The 24,445-nt window shown below is 42.5% G+C and overlaps 1 protein-coding gene and 1 long non-coding RNA gene across 5 annotated transcripts in view; one reads left to right on the top strand and one right to left on the bottom strand.

Moving 5' to 3' along the window:
* THSD7A (thrombospondin type 1 domain containing 7A) overlaps nt 1–15,643 on the top strand; it is a 266,321-nt gene extending 250,678 nt beyond the window's left edge. For 2 of the 4 annotated variants that reach the window (XM_077936976.1, XM_028749885.2), the window contains 8 exons: nt 560–705; nt 1,755–1,929; nt 3,973–4,146; nt 5,415–5,510; nt 9,235–9,317; nt 9,679–9,889; nt 10,944–11,031; nt 12,313–15,643. In XM_077936976.1, coding sequence (XP_077793102.1) covers nt 560–705; nt 1,755–1,929; nt 3,973–4,146; nt 5,415–5,510; nt 9,235–9,317; nt 9,679–9,889; nt 10,944–11,031; nt 12,313–12,397 — 1,058 coding nt within the window. In that variant the 3' untranslated portion in view covers nt 12,398–15,643. Of the gene's footprint in view, nt 1–559; nt 706–1,754; nt 1,930–3,972; nt 4,147–5,414; nt 5,511–7,522; nt 8,217–9,234; nt 9,318–9,678; nt 9,890–10,943; nt 11,032–12,312 lie in introns of those variants that run through there. The other 2 variants (XM_077936978.1, XM_077936977.1) reach the window with 2 other exon arrangements.
* A 266-nt stretch (nt 15,644–15,909) lies between these two features.
* LOC114607086 (uncharacterized) lies at nt 15,910–24,058 on the bottom strand. The gene is made up of 4 exons (XR_003709078.2): nt 23,914–24,058; nt 22,039–22,120; nt 20,707–20,770; nt 15,910–16,160 (listed from the first exon to the last, which is right to left on the bottom strand). It is a non-coding gene; the product is annotated as an uncharacterized LOC114607086 (long non-coding RNA).
* Nucleotides 24,059–24,445: the final 387 nt, after the last annotated feature.

Below are 24,445 nucleotides of genomic sequence, written 5' to 3'. Positions count from 1 at the left end.
TGTGGACAGATCTCTGGACCCAACTTCTTCATCATTTTCTTCTTTTTCTTCTGATTATTATTGTTATTCATGACCATCACTATACATAGCGTAGCACAGAGTTGCATAGTAAGCAAAATACTGACAGGCCCCTCCCCACCCCTCAAAATCTTAGACCACAACTCAAATTGTCCCTTTGGATGCCCCAGTATGGCCTAACAACATGAAGAACCTATATTGGCCTCTGGCTAAGAATTGGCATTTCTCTCATTCACCCAGGAGATTGATTTGGCACAAGGTCTCCTTTCGCTCATTCCTTAATCTCTGTTGATGTCAAGAGGTCTTCCACGTGTTGTTGACCTCCATTTCCCATCAGCCTCAGGCCAATGGTCAGTCATGGTGGGAGCTGAAACTATACACACATTCACAACCTGTTCCTTATTGCTTTCAGACCAAGGTCTGGATTAAGTAAATTAATCCTGATCCTGAATAATGAAAGCCAGAGGCTGAGACTCCTTGATGCATAAGACTAATGCCATTGTTACATTCTCGCTTCTCTTCCTCTCTCTGTGTTTTGAAGGAAGGATGATACGCAGGAGAACTATTATTCAACCTTTCCAAGGTGATGGGAGACCTTGTCCTTCGCTAATGGAGCAGTTCAAACCATGTCCCGTAAAGCCCTGTTATCGGTGGCAGTATAGTCAGTGGGCTGAATGCAAAGTTGAGGTAAAACAAAAGTTTGAAGCCTTTCCCTCTATCTCATCCTCAGATACACACACACACACACACACACACACACACACACACACGACTTATTATATTGTTTATTAAGTACCTCTAAACTTCATTCTAATGAGGTATCAAAAGGTGAGGTGAGCACTAGCTCAGACTTTTTAAGTGAAATGGAAACCATCCTGTCTCACTCTTGTGACTCAGTTTCCAGTGTTTAGCAAGGAACGCCTCATGAGGACTATAACCTTTCAGAATCCATGTTTGAATAAGCAAAGTTACTATCTGCCCATCATTACACAGCTGTTGTGTCAGGAGGAAAGATTCTACCTGAGTCTTACCTCTGACATGCTGGTTTTCTTTGTGTAAGGAAAGTTTAATGCAGGAGCACAAACTTATTTTTATTCTATTCATTTCTTCAAATGTATATACTACTGGAGTGTAAGAAAAACACACAAAGCAGTTTACAAAAAGCTACAGTCACAAGCACATTCTGGCATGGTGCAACCTCTTTCTGAATATTTGTGGTAGCATGGTTCAAGGCAACAGATCTAAAAGATCTGGGGGTTTTGCTTAATGAGAAAGCCTACATGATTCCAGATGGAAATTCCACACTCAAAAGTAAACTTAACATACCCACTGAATGTTGATTGAGTAAAATGACTTTCTGTTATTTTACATTCAGTAAGTACATTATGATAAGACTTTTGTTTGCCTGTTCACTATGAAAGTATGCCTGTTGTCATCCATAAAATTAGAAAATATGCACAGCTTGATTTCTCTCAGATCTCTTTTGTGCTAGGCTTAAGGAGATGCCAGAATGCTAAGAGATCAGAAACTAAACAAGATATGGCAGAAGCACTAGCCTTGGCTACCACAAATCATGTGAACTTGGGCAAGCTAAATAGGATTGATAAGCTTGGGCTGCCTGCCAGCTGAGAAGTCCCATTGAACATTTGTGGAATTCTCTTCACCCTAGTGAGGAAGTAGAAGCATTGGCTTTCTCCACCTGCAACTTAATCCTTTTTATGGTTCTCTTCTTCCAGAATGCTCAGTGTGGAGAAGGGACAAGAGTCAGAAACATTTCCTGTGTGGTCTATGATGGATCCAGCGATGATGCTGGGAAAATAGTGGATGAAGAATTTTGTGGGGAAATTGAGCCGGTTGTTGATGGCAATAAGAAAATGGTGCTTGAGGAAACCTGTACCCTACCTTGCCCAGGTGACCAGCTGTGTTTGCATGAATAATGAGTCTCTGTTGAACCTTAGAAGGTTATGTTCTTTCCCACATTGCACTGCTGTATGCTACAGCAAGTCAGAGGAGTCTTCTGCCCACTCAGTTTCATAAGAATGTGATCCATCGTTGTAACACTAATATTTTCTTACCAGCAAATTATGTAGCCCCTTGTGTGGTTGCACTGGAAACCCAGACATAAGGGAGTAGGCAGGATTGGATCCTTATAAGAGAGGGAACCCAAAGGTATGCAGGAAAAACCTGCATTTAAGAAGCTCCAAACTCAGCAGGGCCCAAAGGTTGCACATGGATGTAGTACTCATGCTCCAAGTGTCAGTAAACAGTGTTAGAGAGCAGCAGGCTGATGTGAGCTCTCAGACCTGCTGTGGGTTAGGCTCAAGGGTGAACTCCCTTCCCGTAGTTCCTCCTGCTTTCAACTTGGAGCCAAAGGAGAGAAGGAGCAAGCTTTGCTTTTGGTCCTGATGCTAGCACAGGGCCTTGAACACCTGAGATGGATTTAGCCTGTAATTATTCCAATTTAATGTGATTTCCCACCCACCTTTTAAAAGTAAATGTTCAGAAGCAATTACAGCCTGTACTAATAGCTCTGAGCCAATTGTTCTCTAGTTGTCCTTCAGTTTCCACCAGGTGCTGATTTGGGTGAAGGTAATTCCCCCATCCAAAAGCCCTTAATCTTACACATTGATGGCTGTTCATTACTGTTCACAACTGCTGTTTCGCCCTTTGGCTGCTGCTATTTGTCCCTCTGTTTCATTCCTCCCCAAGCGATTTAGGCCAATCTGGGGTCACACATGACACCACAATGTTTAAACTGGTTTTGTGTTCATTATTGCCCTTAATGATGACAAAATAATAATGATGATGATGTAAACTGCCTTTGGCACTCTTGTTAGGGCTGGAAAGAGGCATACAATGTTTGTATACATATAAAAATAAACTAAGATTTTGCTACATGCTGACATCACTAAGGGCAAATGAATCCCATTAGAATGGAGTTGATGCACTGGCCATATGGGCACAATTAGCCAATCTAAGATCACTCTTATGAATCAAATGCTTTCTTGGGGCTTTTATAACAATATTTGAAAGAATGATTATGGGCAGGGCTGTAGGTTCAGATAAAGTTTTTAACAAAACTTGCTCTCTAATGTCAACTCAGTACTGGATCCTAACAGCAGATTTGAACAAGTGCTACAATGTTTCAAGCTCAGATTTATTGCTCTTTAACAGATAATCTTTAAAAATATAGAGGGCGGGGGGTGGGATGTTGTTGCAGTTCACTCATAATTTTGTAGAGGAAGTGACCTTTGCTAGAATGGCCCCACAATTCACCCAAGAAAAGATTAACTGCCCTCTGGGGATGGGTTAATGATGCACTCTAGTTAATGTTTCCAAAGAACACTACATGCCCTCCTATTATACATACATCGTTTATTCAATAATTCATTTCTTTACGCGAGTCCTTAATGTTAGCAAATAAAATCCCCTTCATTAAGGCATCCTGTTAAACATGGAGTTGATTTTATTTGTTGTCAACATAATGTAAGGCAACATGAATTTTTAATAGTCCTTTTGCTAAAATAATTAAAGCTCCAAACTCATTTGCAAGCCTAGATGCCTTTTTCACTTTATGGCCTCCATACACAGGGCACGATTGGCAAAGCTGACTTTCCAGAAAACCCACGTTCACTTAACATGCTGTGTTTTGTGTGGCTCTGAAGCCGTAAGAAAGCTTTGGGTGTGATATATATTCTTTGCTGCTTTCGGATCGTGAATACCGAAATACCAGATATACCAATGAGCAGATTATCAGTTCAAACAACCAAGTCTTTTTGTGCCATCACTTTGGGGCTTGGGTGAGGTTTATTAAAAACTATGCTGGGGCAGGAGATCCATTATTTGCAACCAAATAATCCAATACAAATCTTTAAGACTAAGGTTGTGGCATAATGTTGCAAATCCCTCTTGCTAATTAACTTCTTCATTAATACTTTTTGCATTATTGGGCAGGTGACTGTTACTTAAAGGAGTGGGCAGAATGGAGCCTTTGTCAGTTGACCTGTGTAAATGGCGAAGATCTTGGCTTTGGGGGAATACAAGTTCGATCTCGAGCAGTGATCATTCAGGACCTAGATAATCAGCACCTTTGCCCAGAGCAAGTTTTGGAAACAAGACAGTGTAATGGTGAGTGTTAAAATCTATAGGCAAGTGAGTGACAGTTTTAAAGTACAGTGGTACCTCTGGATGCAAACGGGATCCTGTTCACATCCTGAAGTGAACGCAACCTGCGTCCATGCGTGTGCGCGGGTCGCGATTCACCGCTTCCGCGCATGCGTGAACAGCAAAACCTGGAAATAATGCGCTCCATTACTTCCGGGTCACCACAGAGCGCAACCCAAAAAGGCTTAACCTGAAGCAACTTCAATCCGAGGTACGACTGTACAGTGGTACCTTGGGTTAAGTACTTAATTCGTTCTGGAGGTCCATTCTTAACCTGAATCTGTTCTTAACCTGAAGCACCACTTTAGCTAATGGGGCCTCCTGCTGCCGCCGTGCCGCCGGAGCACGATTTCTGTTCTCATCCTGAAGCAAAGTTCTTAACCTGAAGCACTATTTCTGGGTTAGCGGAGTCTGTAACCTGAAGCGTATGTAACCTGAGGTACCACTGTATATGTGCTCTGTTAACTCACCATTGAGCAGGAAAAAAATAGAACAGGGAACCAATGTGCTTCTACAGAAACAAGAACAGAGGATAGAGATTTTGACTCTGCTGCCCTGAGATGGAGAGGTAGGGAGCAATGTTCAGCTGTAGAGCATGCACTGCATGCAGAAGGTCTCCAGCTCAGGCTAACAATCATAGGGAGCAGATTTGGGAGATTCCTTAGGTTTAGAGCAGGGGTGCTGAACCTTTTTATCAGGATCAGCCTCACCAGCCAAATTTGACAAGCTGTCCACCAGTCAAAACCCTCCCCATGGCTTTGCAAGTCTTTCTTTAAACCCAGCGTTGGAAGTTTGAACAAGAAACATGGGGGGACTTGCAAAGCACTCTTTGAAGCGACCTCCACTCCATCCTTTCGCCAAGTGCTGTGAGATGCCTTTGCTTGCAAAACGTGCCTGTTTTTCTCCTATCCCCTTCACTTGACCGAGAAGGGAGAAAAAGGTGGGATTTGCTAGCAAAGGCTATGGGGGGGAACAGACTTCTCCAGTGTTCTACCTATGCTTGCCTGACAGGTTATGTCAAATCATGTCACATGATTCCAGGTTGGTGGAATTCTCTAGAAATGGCCTCCTGGGCCAATTGTAGGTGCTGTCAGGCTAAACTAGGCCAAGGATTCCTCACTGCTGGTGAGGATAATGCTGAGCTAGATGAACCAACTCTGTAAAAAGCAGTTCCCTATGTTTCTCTCAAGCCAAATGGAGGATTTCTGACTGTGCTACTGTTTCCAATTCAGATGGTCAGTGTTATGAATACAAATGGATGGCCAGCCCATGGAAGGGATCTTCTCGAACAGTATGGTGCCAAAGGTCAGATGGATTGAATGTTACAGGTAAGCGTTCTTCCCCTTTCACAATCTTGAACACACTGAACCTTTTTCAGAAAAAGTGGAAATATCTCTTTGCTATGATCTAGATTGGGGTGCTGTGTTGGGACCCCCAGCAGGGCTTGCTTGACATCAGGCAAAAACCTTCCTTTTAACCTGGAATTTTGGCCCTTAATTTGAAGGGTCTAAAGTACTTGAGGCCTCTTTTAATGGGACGGGTTCTGCAACACCTGACTTTTATTTGTGTTTATGTGGGGGCTTTGGGGGGGCGTTGATTTGTTGTAATTTGTTTTTAGTGTTTATATTGCGTTGTAACTTGCTTTGGGTTGCTTCTGTGAGTAATAATAATGTCAGTGGTAGACACCATGTGATTAGTGTTTATGATTGCTTATGAAATTAGCGAATTCTTACACAACATTAATCCAGGGATTATTGACATGATAGGCTGCAAGAGGTTATTTAAGAGTCATTAAAGGATTGTTACGATCAGACTACAGGTATTAAACTTCCACTGATATATGTGCTTCAGAGCTCATTGAAGTTTCTTACAAAATGTTAATGAGCACTCATGAAAGCTTGTGATTATTAGCTTTGCATTGGATTCCTGAGAATAGCTAGTTACGGTGTAAGCCAAACCATAGCAAACTAGCTCCTTTAGCTTTGGATGTAATATGGATTGGGAGTGGTAGAGCACATCCATGGAACAGATTTCTACCACTTCTATATATTTGTTAGGTCAAAATTCAGCCAAGCCTAAAGCACTTCTATGTCTTGTTGATTTCAAAGAGATTAGCACACCTAAAACTGCTTCCCATTCAAGTCGGTGGGATTACATTTTGGCTGGGTTGTGTCTTCAGAGGTTTAGAATGGGCTTCTCAGCTGCTATCCTCAAAGCAGTTTCCAGCAATAAAAATGATGGATTGTACCCACTGTCAAGTTTGCCTTGGAGAAAAGCACTTCTACTCACACAACATGAGTTTTGCTCGTTCCCCACCGCCACACACACCTGCGGCAGCTCTCCATGTAACATAGCAACTCTTAGGAGCAACTTTTCAGGGAAGTAAGTGAGCAGTGGAAACTGGCAAAAACCAGATATCCCACCTTGTGAGAGTGGAAGTGCTTTCTGCTAAGAGAAAGTTGCCATTGGATATAACCCTATAATTACTATGTAAAACTTTTTTAATATAAAAGCATATAATCATAACAATCGGCACAAACTAAGAAATAGCATTTGAAATAGCAACTCACCAGCTGCATCTCAGAGATCTACCTGAACATAAAATGTTTTGGCAGCTCCCACCCCACCCAACAAAAGAGGCTGCCAAAAGAGCACACTTGTGATAGGAGAAGTCTCATTTTTCAAGGGGCCACCACTAGAAAGACTACCTGCCTCAACACCAATGATTCTAACATCTGCATAAGGCTCTGGTTTTTAGAAAATGAGGAGAAATATATCTAGGATAAGGGGTGTGCCTGTATATATCTAGACTCGGGGCCCATCCACACTTTTGTTTATCCTGTGATTTCTAGTCATGGGTTAAATAGGTTTCTTTTTTGCCCCTCTGCTTTCCCCTGGAAAACCTGCTGATCACTGCTGAATTGGAACGATCTGCAGAAAACCCAAGCGATGTTTTCCCCAATTCAGCTGTAAACAGTAGGATTTCCTATTGAAAGCAGTGGGGGTGGGGATTACAGCACTATTCACAAAGCTTTATTTCCTCATTCCAAGGCTAGGATTACCTCATGGATAGCCATTCTACACTGCTTTTTTTTTTTAAACAGACATTATGTGCAGTCTTCTGAAAGTAAGAGGGCTAGGCCTAAAAACATTGCACTGATGCTGTAATGCTTCTCTGTAGCAGTGTCAGAATGTCTATGTGCTATCTTGAAGCTGACTCAGTTCAACTGCGTTGACTGCGTTGTATTTGCTTATAGAGCAGTGTTTCTCACAAGTTCTACTTCTATCACAGCATAATGGTTTCGAGCGGCCTTCTTATATCCAAGTATTATTTTTACAGATACGTTAATTCAAAATGAAACGGGTGATGAAGCTGCTCTTTCCTCCTGCAGCCCCCCAGATGGCTGACATTTTGCATTAAGGGAATTTACAGGCATGTGCATCTTATTGCCAGGACATTCGGAATTTATTCCATTTCACTCGCCAGCTAGCAAGACTGATTTGGTTCTCTGTTAATCCCTTGGTTAACATACAGCTACCTAACTGCATCTAATTGCATCTGTTATTGTCAGGACTTCATCATTGTTTCTCACCAGTACATGGGCATGGTTGTTTCAGGATGCAGCAGCAAACTTATATTGAGTGGGCAGCTACATTTTACTGCTGAAGTTGTTTGAGGAAGAAACGGGAAAACTGGGTACTACTGAACGATGGCAACAAGGATCCTGGCTCAAAACAATGATGAAAGCCTGTGTGTGCTTCTTTGGTTTAAAACAATAACTCTGCCACATTCATAACCTTCTAGCTACTGAGAATTAAGAGCAGAGCACCAAGAAAGATCACCTCTTGAGAACCAAAATATTTGTTTTCAGTTACTTGTTTCACTCTAGTCTTGAGCATGTTGTCTTGCCATGCATGCAACAGCCTTTAAGGAAGGGGATGGGGAACATGTGAGCCCCCAAATGCTGCTGGACTACAATTCCAGCCATCTCTCATCCTTGGCCCTGCTGACTGGGACTGACCTGAGTTGGAGTCCAACAGCAACACTATAGTGCATAGCACTATAAAGTATAAAGGTCTCGCCCTAAGACAGGCATAGGCAAACTCTGCCCTCCAGCTACAACTCCCATGATCCCTAGCTAAAAGACTAGTGGTCAGGGATGATGGGAATTGTAGTCTCAAAACATCTGGAGGACTGAGTTTGCCTATGCCTGCCTTAAGAGATAATAATTCTCTTTTCCACTAAACAAGAACATTTCAGAGAAGCATGGAAAGTAAAAAACAAAACAAAACATGATGATGGGGTCTGAGCTTTTTTTAGGAGATTGTCCATAAAAGTTGTTGAGCTTTTTTGGAAGATCACAGGTAAAAATCCCCCCCCCAAAAGAGGACATTGTGATGGGGGGCAGGCTTTTGTCAGGGAGGAGGCTTCTGCCGGGGGGGGGGGCAGTGCAGAGCCTCAGTTAATTATTTTTAATGCTTTTCAATATGTTTTGAGGAGTTAGGGGGGAAAGCTGCCCCCTGCACCCTTTGCTACACGCATGGGTCTATGCTAGTAGTATAACATAGCCAAATTATACACTGGAGACGTTGCATGGTAACCTACCCCCTTCTTGCTTGGGGGGGGGGGCTGTGAATTTGCTCAGTGTTTGGAGGATCAAGACAAAGGACGTTCATCATGTAGTGAATATGTTTTCTCCCATGTATCATGCTTGACAATAGTACTGTTAGCGGTATTAAAGCCATCCTGCCAAGAACACAATTACCTCTCAAAGTTCAACATCCGTTATCCCCTGCACATTTTCACATACACAGCCAATTACCTGCGTGAGCCGTAAAGAAGAAAATGGCATCTGGCACACCGACATATTAATGAGACATAGAGCGATGCCAGTAAATCCATCCGTTGCTGTGTCCTTCCTCGGAGAAACTGCGAAGGAGTGGGAGAGCATCCTCTTCCATTATGGGATGTCACTTTTCCTAGCTGCAGCAATTAGCTTCCTCAGTTCAGAGGCACAGTTGTGTCAAAATGTGATTTGTTTTGTTCTGCAGGAGGCTGCTTAGTGATGCGCCAGCCAGATGTTGACAGGTCATGTAAGCCACCGTGCAGCCAGCCCTATTCTTACTGTAGTGAGGTATGTGCTACTGTGTCATAACAAGCCACCCATCCAGCATGTGGCTCCAGTCACATGTTGGTGCGTGATATTGAATTGTGGGGACTGCAGCGTTCTTAAGATGCTTAGCTGCAAGCAAAATCTCAAAAGGGAACCCCAATACTTCTTGGAGATAAAAAATAATGTTTGAGCTAGTTGGTCAATATTTGGAAGCTGGGTGGACATAGCTAAACCTCTCCCCACTGCCTCTGGCAAATCTTCCCCCCACCACAGCTTTTCCGTGGTAGAGAGTGGCCCTTTTTAAATTGCTCCATGACACATCATGTAGCGCTCAGCGATGTGTGGATTTGCAACTGTATGTAAAACGCTTGTTCCTCTGCAGACCAGAACATGTGCGTGTGAAGAAGGGTACACAGAAGTAATGTCTTCTGATGGCACACTTGAGCAGTGCACTCTCATCCCGGTGGTAGTCATCCCCACAGTGGACGACAGAAAGGGAGATGTAAAAACCAGTCGAGCTGTAAACCCCACACAGCCATCCAATCCCCAATCAGGACGAGGAAGGACTTGGTTCCTGCAGCCTTTTGGACCAGGTGAAGTCTTGCATGCATAGTTAGTGCTGCTAAGTGCTTTTGTAGAACGCGGTGGGTTTTTCTGGCCTCTGCACAATTTTAATGCAGGAAGAGACAACACCTTATCCCCTCTGTTAACAGCATGAATAAGAAGTGGCATAAAAAGGTCAAGGTAAAGGACCCCTGACAGTTAAGTCCAGTTGCGAACGACCCTGGGGTTGCGGCACTCATCTCGCTTTAGTGGCCGAGGGAGCCGACGTTTGTCCGCAGACAGTTTTTCTGGGTCATGTGGCCAGCATGACTAAGCTGCTTCTGGTGAAACCAGAGCAGTGCATGGAAACACCGTTTACCTTTCCACTGTGGTACCTATTTATCTACTTGCACTTTGATGTGCTTTCGAACTGCTAGGTTGGCAGGAGCTGGGACCGAGCAATGGGAGCTCACCCCGTCGCGGGGATTCGAACCACCAACCTTCCAGTCGGCAAGCCCTAGGCTCAGTGGTTTAGACCACAGCACCACCTTTGGTTATTATCTTTTAGTTCTTTGTGTACTCATATACTTGTACTGATCATTCTTTAACTAAAAGTGTTAGATTTCAGAATGAAACTTAAATTGAATAAGCAGGCACAGGGTTGAAGTAGAAGTTGCCCCTCTGACTGCCAGCTCCTAAACACATTCATTGAGTGGGAAGGTGTTGTGTAGCTTGATCAATAGTGTTAATGGGAATCTAGTTGGGTGGGGGGAGAAAGTTCTGTAATATCACCTCTCTGGGCTCTAGCCACATACTGTATTTGTTCTGAATCTTATCAGTCCTTGATTACCACTGCAGTTCACAGAATGAACAGGGCAGGTTTTGCTCTTCACTCTCTGGCCCTTTTTGTATTGACACATTGCACACTGATGTTGCAAGGAAAGGTGCTATGTCAGATAAGCAATTTCATGCAGCATCCAAAATGCAATATGGCACGATATCACTAACCATACCTGTGTGAAAGCCTTTTTATTAAACAAGCTTTAAAACTTCTTTTGTTGAGTACTAACTTGCAGACTGATGACTAACATTCATTCTTTTTAGATGGGAAGCTGAAGACCTGGGTTTATGGTGTAGCTGCTGGTGCATTTGTTTTGCTCATCTTTATTATTTCTATGGTATATCTAGCCTGGTGAGTTCTTTAGTCATTTATTATTTTTGGGACTAGTGTTCCCCAAGCTGATAGCCTTCCAACATTGTGGACTGCAACCCCATTCGTGCCTAACCTTTGACCAGGCTGACTGGGGCTCATGGGACCTGGAGCTCTAACAACATTTGGAAGGCATCAGGTTGAGGAAGGCTATTTTAGACTATAAAAGTAGTGAGCATGATCCATCCATGTATATTCGTACAGTTTTGCCCCAAATCAGTTTATTCCATCAACCTTAGTAATGTCTATTAAGTGATCATTGCAAAACTAGCTGTTATTGCTGTATTATTTGCCACAATGTGAACCAGCCTTTTTTGCTATTTTTATCTGTTTGTTCTACATTTCATTGTTGTTGCTGGATTTTTTTCAGCAAAAAGAAAAGGGGAAAAGGTACTTGATTTTAATAACAATGCCTATGCTTTTTGTTTTTAAATTCACTTAAGAAGATATGACAGCACCATCTGTATTTGTGCTGAACCTGTTGTATTAATGGAGGTGGGTTATAAAGCTGTTTAAGTTTATCTTGGGCCCAACATTACAGTGAAGCTACAATCTACAACTTTTTATTGCTGGGTTTTCCTATCTAATCTTTGCTCAAATCCAGAAAAGACCATTCAAAATTACTGGATACAAATATGAGTTGGATGTTAGCTTTCATCAGAACTTTGACTTGAATCAGACAATTAGTAAATGCAACAGCCAAGTACTGTATTTTTCGCTCTATAAGACGCACCTTTCCCCTCCTAAAAAGTAAGGGGAAATGTGTGTGCGTCTTATAGAGCGAATACAGGTGGGAGGCTCTGCTCAGCGCTCCCTTTAAACAGCCGTGTGGAGCATGTGTGCGGCTCTTGGGGGCTTTGAGCCGCGCTCCCTTTAAAGAGCCGCATGGAGCGTGTATGTGGCTCTTGGGGGCTTTTTCTCAATGAAGGAGAAGGGCAGCCCATCAGTGACTCCCTCCTCAGGGAAAAGCCTGCAAGCACCACACACACGCTCTACATGGCTCATGAAAGGGAGTGCTGAGCAGAGCCTGAGATGCATTCCCCCTCTAAAAACTTGCATTCCCCCTCTAAAAACTAGGTGCGCCTTATGGTCAGGTGTGTTTTATGGAGCGAAAAATACGGTTATCTATTTTTCACTGTTAACAGTTAAATCTTAACTCACATGGGAATTGCTTTTAATTTTGGCCCAGATAAGTAAGGTTGTTTTGACCACTTTGTGATCTGAATTTTTAAAGTTGGTTTTTCCTCCCCTCCCATGTTGCAGCAAAAAGCCAAAGAAGCCTCAACGAAGACAGAACAACCGTCTCAAACCTTTAACGCTGGCTTACGATGGAGATGCAGATATGTAAAATAATGACTTCCCATTGACTTTAGTCTCTTGAAACTGTAGTGTTCAAAGACAACACATACGTGTGTACGTTACTGAGCAGATGTTACACCACAAGACAAAAAAAAAAAAAAAAAGACTTCACAATGGCCATGGATATTCCAAGAAACATGCTTTGTTCTAGACCATCAGTCAGTACAGCAAATTATGGTGGCAAATTTATCTTGTTAGCACAGCAGCTGGGAATCTTAATGTGGCCTTCTTTGAAACTTATGAACTGCAAAACCGCTTGTGTCTCCAGCCCATTGTATATGACCTAATATTGACATCTGAGTGTCTTGATGCCAGAACTATCTGCTGCATTAAGCTAATGTAGTCAGTAAGCATGAGGAGATCCTACCAAGATGTCTATAATGCTTGATATACAATTTATATACTCCGTTGCACCATATGTATTAACTTGTCAAATGATATACTGGCTAAAGGGGCATTTTAGAGCTTAGCAACATGTTAACTTTAACTGACAATAACAACCCAATGAGCAAGTTCTGGCATTTTGGCAGGGGAGGGTAGGTTTTCTTAACCTCTTTCCTAGGATGCAGGCTTGCAAAAGACTCTGTCCTATACTACCAGTTCCAGGTACTAAAGCGCCATATAGACACACTTATCAAGGAGAGAAGCATTTTCAGGTTCAATGTTTTATAGAGGTTGTCTGGAAATTAATATCCATGTGTAATAAGTTTTTACTTTCTCTTACTTTCAAACTGTTGCCTGCAACTTTTTTGCTACATGGAAGGCAATTTTTTGCACTATATTAGTGCAGCATGATATGCACTTATTACCTAGTATTGCCATAGAAACTGCCTCTTTTCAGAAAAGGATGAAGGAAAGGATGCGGCAAATCGCATCGCACAGACGTTTATCAGTAAGTTCTTGAGTCCTGTTGAGAGTAGAGCTCAGTTTCTGGACTGTGACTGGATCAAACCAGCTAATGCAAGTACTGTTTATACCATTTCTTGTAACAGCAGCTGTTTTGTAGTCAATACCATGGCAGTAACATTAAGTGTCTACTTTCTGATTCTGTCCAACTTCTACAGATAATAGATTTTCAAGTTGATTTCTAATTACTTTGAAGGTTGTTTACAACTAGATTTTTATATTGCTAACTTTGTAAAAAAAGAAAGAAAGAAAAAAAGTGGTTGCCCACTAATCTTGGGGAAAATACTTATCTAAACAATAATCCAATATTTTCAAGCTGAAAGATGCAAAATATCTGTTTATTTTTCTCCTGCTAATGCACTGCTGAAGAATCAATAAGCACTCTTTCCATTTGAAATAACCTGGTGTAGTCTTGACTGATTCCACCCCACCCCATCCTGACTCAAGAAATATTTTTTAAATTCTTAAACATTATTGTCCAACTGCCTAGTTGAATTGTGGGGGCTCTATTTCACTCTCAGAGCTTCCTTGCCTATTGATTTCAATGGATCGAACTGATCAAGAATTCCTTTGAATGAGACACAGCCAGCCGACACCGCTCCGTGAATATTCAAAACTGTACAACTTATCATATTTCTGGCAATTACAGCTGCTTAATCTCTAGTAACCTTTTCCATTCCAATGGGTTTTTGGTGTATTTACTTACAATATGAAGCCCCTTTAGCCGCTAGAAATCCTCAACCTTTGCAAAATGTAAGGTCAATATTTAAATACATCATCTATGTCTGTCTAGTTGCAGGTTAATGAGCAATACAATTAATAAACTTTATCAGGCATCCATTACACATTAATGATTTTACTTCTAATTTCTCAGGTTTGTATCAATAAGCTAAACCATTCCTAATGCACCCCGCTATATTGCCCGTTGATAAAAGTCAATACTCTCAGCTGTTTCATGCAAATATGGCTACCTAGACAGGAAAGATATGCATTTATTTTTAGCATTGGTTCACAATTACAACGTCAGAGTGTCTGATCTCATGCTGCTTTTCGTTTGTTTGTTTTTCGAAATGAAGATTTATCATAACTTGTGAATCTGTTATTAGCAGTAAAATAACATGAACACAAGGGTTATTCCAAGCAACCTTGAGAAAGGTTCAAAATAAGTGGATATAAAACACAGCCAATTTACTGATATTAAACATTGAGAAACTGACTAGCAAATTGAATGAATGGTTAGTTGAACTTTTACTACATTATCTGTGCAATCCTATGCATGCTTACTTGGAAGTAAGTCCCACGGTGTTTGGTGGGACATGCTCCCAGGTAGGGATTGCTTCACAAGACATGTGCATCTTCAATTTACATTACAGGGTGTAAAAAAAAGGGAAAAAAGATGCACAAAGGATGTTCTTTAATTGTAAAAAGAAAGAATTATTTTAAAAGATTATTGAGAGGAAGGCTGTAGGAAGCCCACAATTGCAGTCTGGATTATGTTAAATCTAGAGAGCAGAACGGTAGCACTGAAACAGGAATATAAGAAGTATCTGTATAAAAATAAGTTGCTTTTAAGATGTGTTTCTACAAATCCAGTGCCTAAAGCAGCCACTTCGGTAGATTGTTAGTTTGTGAAAATGTTTTCAGTGACCAATTCTCTTTGATCCATTCCAAAAATAGCTGACTAGACATTTTCTTCTTATTGTGGAGGTTTGTAATTTCTGTTTTAAAATGGTGGGTTTTAAAAGATTGTTACGTCTGCTTTGAGAACTAGAACAATTCTTCTTCAATGTTTGCTGGTTCTGAGCAAGCCTGATTATATTTGTTACGGTCTCTGGATCTTAAAATCCTCATCCTATCAGAAATTTTAAGCATCTTTTTTTTCAAATTCAGCACTACATACACAAAACGATTTCAGCAATTCTGTAATCATCACTGTAAAAAAAAAAATCACTGGAAGGAAACAGATCTGTCTTTTTACCTTTTGTAAATTGTGCTCACCCAAAGTTTAAAAAAAATTATTTTGCCTAACTTAATTTACTTGAAAAGTTTTTTTTTTTTTTGGTAGAGTATGGAGGCAACTGTCTGGGGAAAATTTGCTTTTTGTTAATTTGTAAATGGTGTAATGCATTTTTATTTTTTAAATTATGTATATTTCTTTCTTTTTTTAATGCACAAAATGTTTATGTACTACTGCAAATTTGTGTATATTGTCACCAAACATTATTCAGTTAATGCAGATCACATGTGAAAATGTAAAAAGTCCTTACATTTTCATATGGGAGATTTGTACATAACTGCGGTAATGCAGACAATAAATATTAACAGAAAACTGGTGTGTCTTCGTCATAACTGAAATGTTATCTGGTCACGGAGTAACAACAAACATCACCTTTTCAGTACTGAAAGGTGTGAGGTACCTGAGTGCTGCACACCACTGTGCCTGTTAAGACCAAGAAAATAAAACAAATCCAGTAAGACCTTTTGGATCATGGAAGCTAGAATAAGGATGCTCAGCTATTTCAATGCAATATAGAGATGTCCGCTATGTGCATAGAAGCTTACTTCTGTGGTGACATCACCTTTGTGGGATCAGTTTGAATGTGTGGCATAGAAGCAGGAGGGAGGGATATCTCAAGCTTGTCATTAGCAGAAAACCTTACAATTTCTTTTAAAAAGAAGAAGAAAAGTCCTTTTCTTCCACCTCCCAGAGAAAAGATGGTGATAGGCTTTAGATAAAATATGGAATCACTTTTATCATACCTTTATTTTTTTTCACTGTTCTGGGCCAAAGGCTTCAAGTTCACCAACCTCTTGCTCCAAACTGCCTCCAGAAATTCCTGCATGCTCTGGAATAACAAAATTCACAAATGATTGGCATAGTTTGGCATGTATGGAGAGAATGTTAATACTCTTGACAGGAAGACACATGGCATATTGTGTACTCCCCTCCCCTCTTTGGTGTCCCTCCCTGCTGGACCACTTTTCTTCCATTCCTAAAGTGATAAGAACAGATGGCCCTTCCCCCCCTCAGCTGGATATTTGCTTCACTTTTATTGATCGCTCTGACAGCTTTAATCCACTTCGGAGGTGGGCAGCCTCAGCTTTAATTGGCTATAATGTTATTAGAATGGTATTCATATGACAGCGTTTAAAAAGCATCAAGCCCAAAAGGTTGTTGAGTGCAAATAATGCACTTGAAATACATCCTTAGGGTGACTTCAGGTAACCAAGGTTCCTCCCCACGCAAGCTATATTCTGCCATTTCTTGTGAATGCAAATATGTGGTGGGATTTCCACACACCAAAAAGGGCACTGTGGGTAGTTGACACTGGCACCTTAACGCAACAACGAAGCCACACGTCTAGCTTTCCAGAGGCAAACCCACATTATGTGCCCAGCAATAGTTACAGTACAGCTCAAAAATAAGATGCAGAGAGGCAAAGCCATATGGAAATATCCTTTGACTTCAGTCAGGAGGTCACTTAGCTTGGCAAAAACAGTCGCAAGTTAAGCAGACCTGTGGGGTTGCAGGCAACACAAACATTTTGGACATCATGCCTGCTGAATACAAATGTTTGTTCCATCTACCAGAATGAACCTTTGACATAGTGTGGATCAGATTATTATGCTGAGATATGATCCGAACCTGTGGTTCCGGTAAGGGGCAGCATAATCTGTAATGCAATCCGATACCAAATTAATAAGATCTTTCTCTTCCCCCCGTCAGAGTTGACTTTTAAACACTTCTCCCAAAGTGGTTTCCTACTGTCTCTGGAGGAATATTTTCGTCCCCATTCTGTCTCTCAAATATCCCTGAACATGCCGACATCAAAGGCATTTTAAAAAGTCACTAATGATTGTGTATTTCAAGGACCATTTCCTTTCATTTCTTTCTTGTGTCTCCTAAAAGAAGACAGAAGCGGAAGATGACATGATAAAGAACACCGTGTGAGCTTCAACTTAACACCACTCTAAGAGGGAGTTCTGAAAGTAAAGAACCAAACTTCTCCCCATCATAAAAGGGGAGGGGGCAAGAGGGTCCGCCAGCTTTTGTTGCTTTTGATGCAATCCAATTAGTTAAACAGAGACCTACTGCTGAACAAAGTGAATCACAAGTCACTCCTAAACTTTGACTAGGAAAACCCTAAAGCAGGTATTTATAGCTAGGTTCAATGTGAATCAAAGCATTAGATTCAAAAGTGTCCCATTAGGAAGAAAGGGCCTCAACTGTGATGGGGGGGGGGGAAGGTGAGAGACGTGGACTGATAAAACAACCTAGAAGCCATCAAAGCAAACTAAATGAAAAGATTAATGAAGTCCAGGTGTAAATGAAAGCACGTCTCCAGCAGGTTTTAATGAAGCTCGTGTAGTACAGAGGATGGGTGGAGTGTTAGTGTGAAAATTGTATTGAAAACAACTATTAAACAAAACACCTAGGAGTGTTTCAGGAGTGCCAAGGAAAGGATTTGGAATAATTTTCAAATATACACAGAATATAATGATGCTGAGAACCGAATTCCCAAGCCCAGGTCAGCCTTGACACAGCTCCCAAGTTTACTGGAGAAAAGTTGTCCGAGGACACTTCTTTGTATTTGCATTCTGGGGTTGAAGAAATAACTGGAATAAGACCTAAAGCGTACCAGCTTTCTCATACCATGAAGTCAAAGATAGGAACTGATCCCTAAGCTGAACGATATGACAGGGTGTTTGTATGTTACAATTTTCAGCTATCAACACACCTTATTTTCACCTCCCCAATTTACAAAGGGGCATGTACATTCCTCCTTTTGCTGCAGGTCCATGCATGCAGGGCAACCTTCACACCTCTTACCGGCTGCTCTTACAGGCACACATAGTGTCAGGCTTCAGAGAAGCGGCTTTCTCTCTCTCCCCCCCCCCCCCCTTGGCCATAGATAAGCAGAAGAAAGCGAAAGGAGTCGCTTACCAGTTAGAAATTTTAATGATCACAGCGAGAACAAAGAATCCATTCCTTGGAATGAAGGTGCTCCCAATTAAGGTTTATACCCACTTCCCCCCTAGTCTCCCCCGTCACTTCCGCATCTTGCAACCTGATCTCGCAACCACTGTGCTATTCTGTGCTGCACCTTATCTGCTCTCCTTGACCTTGGACTGAGCGGATGGACACTTTCCAGCGAAAGGGAGTCTGTTTCTTTCTCCTGGTTCTTCTCCTCCTAGCTATTCCCCACCCAGTACTTCCCAGCTTCTGCCTTCTGAACTATGTCCCTCTGCAAACCACTGTTCTAAATCAATACTACTTCCGTGCTCCAGGGAAGATTCTGGATCCTGGTCAGGCGCAGGGGGAAGGGGAGGCTCCCACCATTCCTCCTCAGTGCAGCCACCCTCAGCACGGTCCCTGACACACAGATACTTTCTGATCAGAAACGTTACTTTCTCTACAACCAGGTACACAAGCTGCTGTGAACATTCATTAGTGCACCAGAGTCACAAGTGCCACTGGTTTCTTCTTCCTATGAGCATGCACTCAAATCCCAAACACAAAGCAATATTGTTCCTAGTACTTTTGTTTCTCAATTTTGCGAGGGGGGGGGAGAGAGAAAGAGAATAGTTTGCAAATGAGAAACTGGAGATTATTAAGTATTCCCATAGGCTCTGATCCAATCCTCCAAGCAGGTAACCCCAGTTAGATATTTGGGACAGTGCCATTTAGTGGCTTGGTGGTTAAGAAAGAGGAAAGGGGAATTATATCCAGCTCTATCCCTTCCTAAGCAGCTAATTGCTGCTATTGCATATCTAACACAACTGATACCTTCTGATGTTTTACAGGTACAAATAAGTGGGTGGGTGGGTGGGTAGATGGATGGATGGATACATAAACAGATACCCTATTCCAGGGGTAGGCAACCTAAGGCCTGGGGGCCGGATGCGGTCCAATCGCCTTCTCAATCTGGCCCGCAGACTGTCCGAGAATCAGCATGTTTTTACATGAGTAGAATGTGTGCTTTTATTTAACATGCACCTCTGGGTTATTTGTGGGGCATAGGAATTCATTCATTATTATTTTTTCAAAATATAGTCCGGCCCACCACATGGTCTGAGGAACGGTGGACCAGCCCACGGCTGAAAAAGGTTGCTGACCGCTGCCCTATTCTCATAACACAATTCTATATTCTGTCAGCTGTCCACTACTTTAATTTACTCTCCCCACCAGTTGTCCTTCAAAAATTTCTGAAGCATGAAGTATGGATTTAGTAATGTTTCATACAATGGCTTAGCAATGTTTTATACAATGGCCAATCTCACAACAAATAATCTGTACTTCCTACAGAATAGCTGCAAGATGAAGCACACACTGCAGTCTTAATGAAGGGTTGACTTTAGATTATGGGCTGTCCTTGTGACCTGCATGGGGCCACCTCAGTGCCACTGTCTCCATTGCTCACTTCTTCTCGCCCTCTGCTTTAGGTTAGTGTTGCAGAGATAAGAAACGTGAAGGCCTTGGAAGGTGCCTGATACCAACTTTGGCCCCTGCCCTTGCATTTATTATCAGAGTAAATAATAGAGGCTGAAAGAAAAACAAGTGTGCAAGGAATCCAAAAAAGGCATCTACAGAATCTTCCCAAGAGGCAAAACTAGTGATTTATCAGTTACACGTGCCAAACACACAGGTAAAGGTAAAGGTACCCCTGCCTGTACGGGCCAGTCTTGACAGACTCTGGGGTTGTGCGTCCACCTCACTCAAGAGGCCGGGGGCCAGCGCTGTCCGTAGACACTTCCGGGTCACGTGGCCAGCGTGACAAGCTGCATCTGGCGAGCCAGCGCAGCACACGGAAACGCCGTTTACCTTCCCGCCGGTAAGCGGTCCCTATTTATCTACTTGCACCCGGGGTGCTTTTGAACTGCTAGGTTGGCAGGCGCTGGGACCGAGCAACGGGAGCGCACCCCGCCGCGGGGATTCGAACCGCCGACCTTTCCATCAGCAAGTCTTAGGCGCTGAGGCTTTAACCCACAGCGCCACCCGCAATCCCCAAACACACAGAGGTATCCCTTAAAATATGAGTTGGAACTGCTCGCCTTTGTATTGGGGCCTGTGGATATAGGCCATATCTTGACTGTCACTATTTTGTGAAAGTGCATACCTGAACTTAAGGTTTGTGCATGTAAAGTGGATTAAGGCAACTCAATCACCCTAGCAGAACAAAACCAATGAAAAAAACACATCACAGGCTTCTTCCAGGTTGGAAAGTGACTAGGTAATTCATTGAAAAGTGTGGGATACACTGGGTTAAAAGTGAGTGGGGCTGGTCCTGATTCTGTTCTCTTAGAATTGTAGGTATTAGCATTTCACTATTAAGGGTCAAGCATGGCTGCTTTCAAACTATGGGCTAAAAACTAGAAGGAGAAAGTACATACCTGTGGGAGTATCCTGGAAAACCAGAGGCCCCTTTCTTTGCAAAAGGACAAATTGTCGATTATCCTGCAAAGAATGAGAAAGCAAGCAGCATTTGACTGCAAGATCAAAAACGTGTCATGGGAGTTCTCTTCCAATTGTCTGCTACAGACCCTGTTTGGTCTCTATAGGACTATTACAGGGGAGCAACTCTGATGGGAACAGCACAAGTAAATTACTGACTGATTGAAGAAGAAGTGGCAGATAACTGAAGTGTTTCCTGCCTCCACTGAAAGTATAGAAGATGTGCTCAGAATGCACTTTAGAGAGCAATTCACAATGTCTATCAGCCTTTCCCAACCTGGTGCCCTCCAGATGTTTTGAACTGCAACTCACATCAGCCTCAACCTGCATAGTCATGCTGGCTGCGGCTAGTGGGAGTTGTGGTCTAAAATGTCTAGAGGACATGAGGAAGGCTGGTGTATATGCACCTGGGAACAGAGCATATTTGGGGTAATGGCTGGCTCACTCACTTCCAACAGAATTCCATGGGTCTTTGGCATTAAGTTCTGGGTTAGAATCAGGGGAGACAGGAGTGTGATTTTCCTCTTCTACTAACCGCTTTAAATGAATACACTGTAACTACAGCTGATGGTAGATTTGACTTCCTAGCACCTAGCACATACCTAATACCAAACTAATGGGTGGGAATCTTCCCCTTCCCCAATGTTGTTGTAGGGATATTAGGGGAGGGGTAGTACCTCTGGTGGAGGGCACATTGTGCTCCTTCTGGGGTGGGATATTAGGGGAGGGTAGTACCTCTGGTGGAGGGCACATTGTGCTCCTTCTGGGGTAGTCTGTCCACCTTTGGTCCCCACGCTGCACTCAGTGCTCACCTGTGGCTCCATGAAGCTGTTGGCATATGACAACAGCCACATCCCAAGAATAGCTTAGACTGCCTGGCTAAACCAGGTGAGGGTAGCCAATGGGTCTCAAACCCTCAGTGAGGTAGGGGACTCCCCCTGCATGTGAAGACAAGCTCTAGTGGATTGAGCAGAGAAGACCAAAAGTGGGTCTCTCTAGAGACAGACAGATGCCAGCAACAGCTTCCAGCATCCCTTACTATTGGTTTATGCTGTCTGGGACTGATGAGCTGGAGACCAACAACATTGGGTGTGGGTGTGTGACAGGTTCCACATTCCTGGTGTAAATCATCTAATTCTTGTCTGAAGAACTGGGTCCAACTTCTTACAGCATTTTGTAGGGGGCAGGCCAGCACACCCACTCCCACATTTATTCCACTTTGAGGACAGGGTAAAAATTCTAAGACTTAGTCCTCTGGAGGGTGGTGTTACCTTTTCACTATGAAGTGGATTTTTCTTTAACTGGGGCGGGAAGTCTTGGTGTCGCAGAGTAGTCAGGCAGCATTCCAGCTTCCTAAGTAAAATGGGGATGAAATAAGAGATGAAAGGGGGGGAAACTTTAAGCACTTCATATTTAAAAGGTCTTTCTAAAAATGTTTGACTTCCTATATTTTAATGCTTGGTGTTTTATTGTGTTTTATATGTGCTGGAAGCCACCCAGAATGGATGGGGAAACCCAGCCAGAAGGGTGGGGTATAAACAAAATAACAATAATGTCAGAAACCCCACACACCTAAAAGCTGCTCAGCATTTCCCTCCTCCCACACTTCTACAGGGAGACTAATGGTCCAATAAAAAGGAGGTATTCAGCCTAGTCCTCAAATGATCATAATGATGACTGTCCTGTGTTGCTATCCCAATATTCTGTTTTTAAAGACCTTACAGAACTTTATTTTGCAGGAAGCAAGAAACCACCAGCAACTGGAATTAGAGAATGGGAAACTGTTACACCAGGTTAAACTTATATAGCCCAGATTTGCCTATGCTAGCTGCCACTATGCAGACAGGAGTCTTTCCAATCTGCTTCTGAAGCTAGTGCTCCAGCACTGAGCTCTCATCCTTTCCCATAGTGGTAGCAGTCAGGTAACATTTGCACCAATTTGCATGACAAAGGTGGAAAATGCAGAAGAGAGCAAGGGTTTAAAACAACCTGGTAATCAATTCTGCCAAGTATATGGCTTGTGTCTTGCAGTGAGGAAAACAGTTATGGCTACAATCCACAAGATGGCAGGCTTGTCAAACTTCCTTGGGATATTTGAGCCGTCCTTTTGAACATAAGCAAAGCTTCAAGTTCACAAAACAAAAAATTCTGACTAGGTAGCCCGAATATGTCAGCTTATGCATTTTGCACAAACATTCCACAATCTTTTGGGAACAGCCTTTGCTATGTTCTGGGTCCAGATAAGAATGTAAAGTCATCTATAAGGAGCAGCTCTGGCTAAAATAATAATTTTCATATACTCCCTTATTTTAGGGAGCACCAGGGTGGCGTTCGTGGTTCTCCCCCTCCCAAATTTATCTTCACAACAACACTATGAGGCAGGCTGGACCTAAGGGACTTTATTGCCAGTAGAGGACTTGAACTCATTTTGCCCTCGCCCATGTCTGAGCTCTAACCACTACACCGCATTGGCTTCCTGCACGGCACACCACATCTGACTCCCAAAATCAAATATATATTTATTCAAAATTCAGCACAGGCTAGCAAGCTGTTAAGTATACAGTGGCTAAAGTTATCAGTGTTTCAAAATGGCATGCTATCTTTGCTGTTCAAGTGCTGCTGACTTAAGCCAGAAAAGGTAAGAGAGGTAGGCTCCTTCTGTGAGGAGAGGAAAGTATTTTAGGGGTAAATTAAAAGGGAGACCATTGGGGAGACCACCTCAGCCAGTCTCATGGGTGGGACAGCTCTGGTCAGGGATGATGGGACTTAATACTCCAAAACATCTGAGGGCACCGTGTTGACTAAGGCTGGGCTTAAGCGTCAGACTAAGGTCACAGAGATGCAAGTTCAAGTCTCCACTAAAGCTCACTGAGTGACTATAGGCCAGTTGCTTTCTCTCCCAGCCTAAACTAACCTCACAAGGTTGATGTGAGGACAAAACAGAAGGGAGATACCGTACACGTTGCTCTGAGCTCTCTGGGGGAAATGGCAGAGATGCATAAAGACATGAATGCATATATTCTGGAGAGGTACCAGCTCTCCCACTGTACAAATTCAGCACCTAGGCAATCAGCATGTTGTAGACAAAATGAAAAAACAACTGTTTTATTAGTGAACTGCCAGGGTTGAGAACACACAGTACTTACAATGCTCTAGCCCACCCAGAGGTCAGATGGATGCAAACAGCAGGGCACTCCAAATGGAGGAGTCGTCTTTGGGAAGCAACTGTAACTCCGGGTGAGGGTTGACCTCCAGAGAAAGTTGAGGACAGAAGTGGAGATCACACATAAGATTGCTAGATCTAAAACAGAACATGACATGCAGAGAAACCTGATGAAAATCAATGCACGTTTTCCAATGAGATATCACTTTATTGGTGAACTATTTCTGTGCATTAATGCTTGTGCTTGCTTGATTTTTTTGTTTATTTTGCAAAGTGCAGATGGAAATGAAGTATCAGTTGATGGGGGGACAGGGATGAGAGCTCCAATTCATTTAGGATCTCTTGTGCCACGCAGAGTTAACTAAAGATACTCAGGCATTCTCTCTCCCCCCCCCCCCCCCGCTTCCCTAAGCATTTCCTGCAGTGTGATAAGACAAGGAATGGGGCCTGTTTCAGAATTTAAAGGCACTGACTATGATTAGTTTGAAGAAAACTTTCAATGGCACCTTAAAGAA

Source organism: Podarcis muralis, chromosome 12 (assembly GCF_964188315.1).
Source record: "Podarcis muralis chromosome 12, rPodMur119.hap1.1, whole genome shotgun sequence".
NCBI classification, from domain to species: Eukaryota; Metazoa; Chordata; class Lepidosauria; order Squamata; family Lacertidae; genus Podarcis; species Podarcis muralis.
Note: the sequence above shows the minus strand (reverse complement) of the source record. Positions and strands in the feature narration are given on the sequence as shown.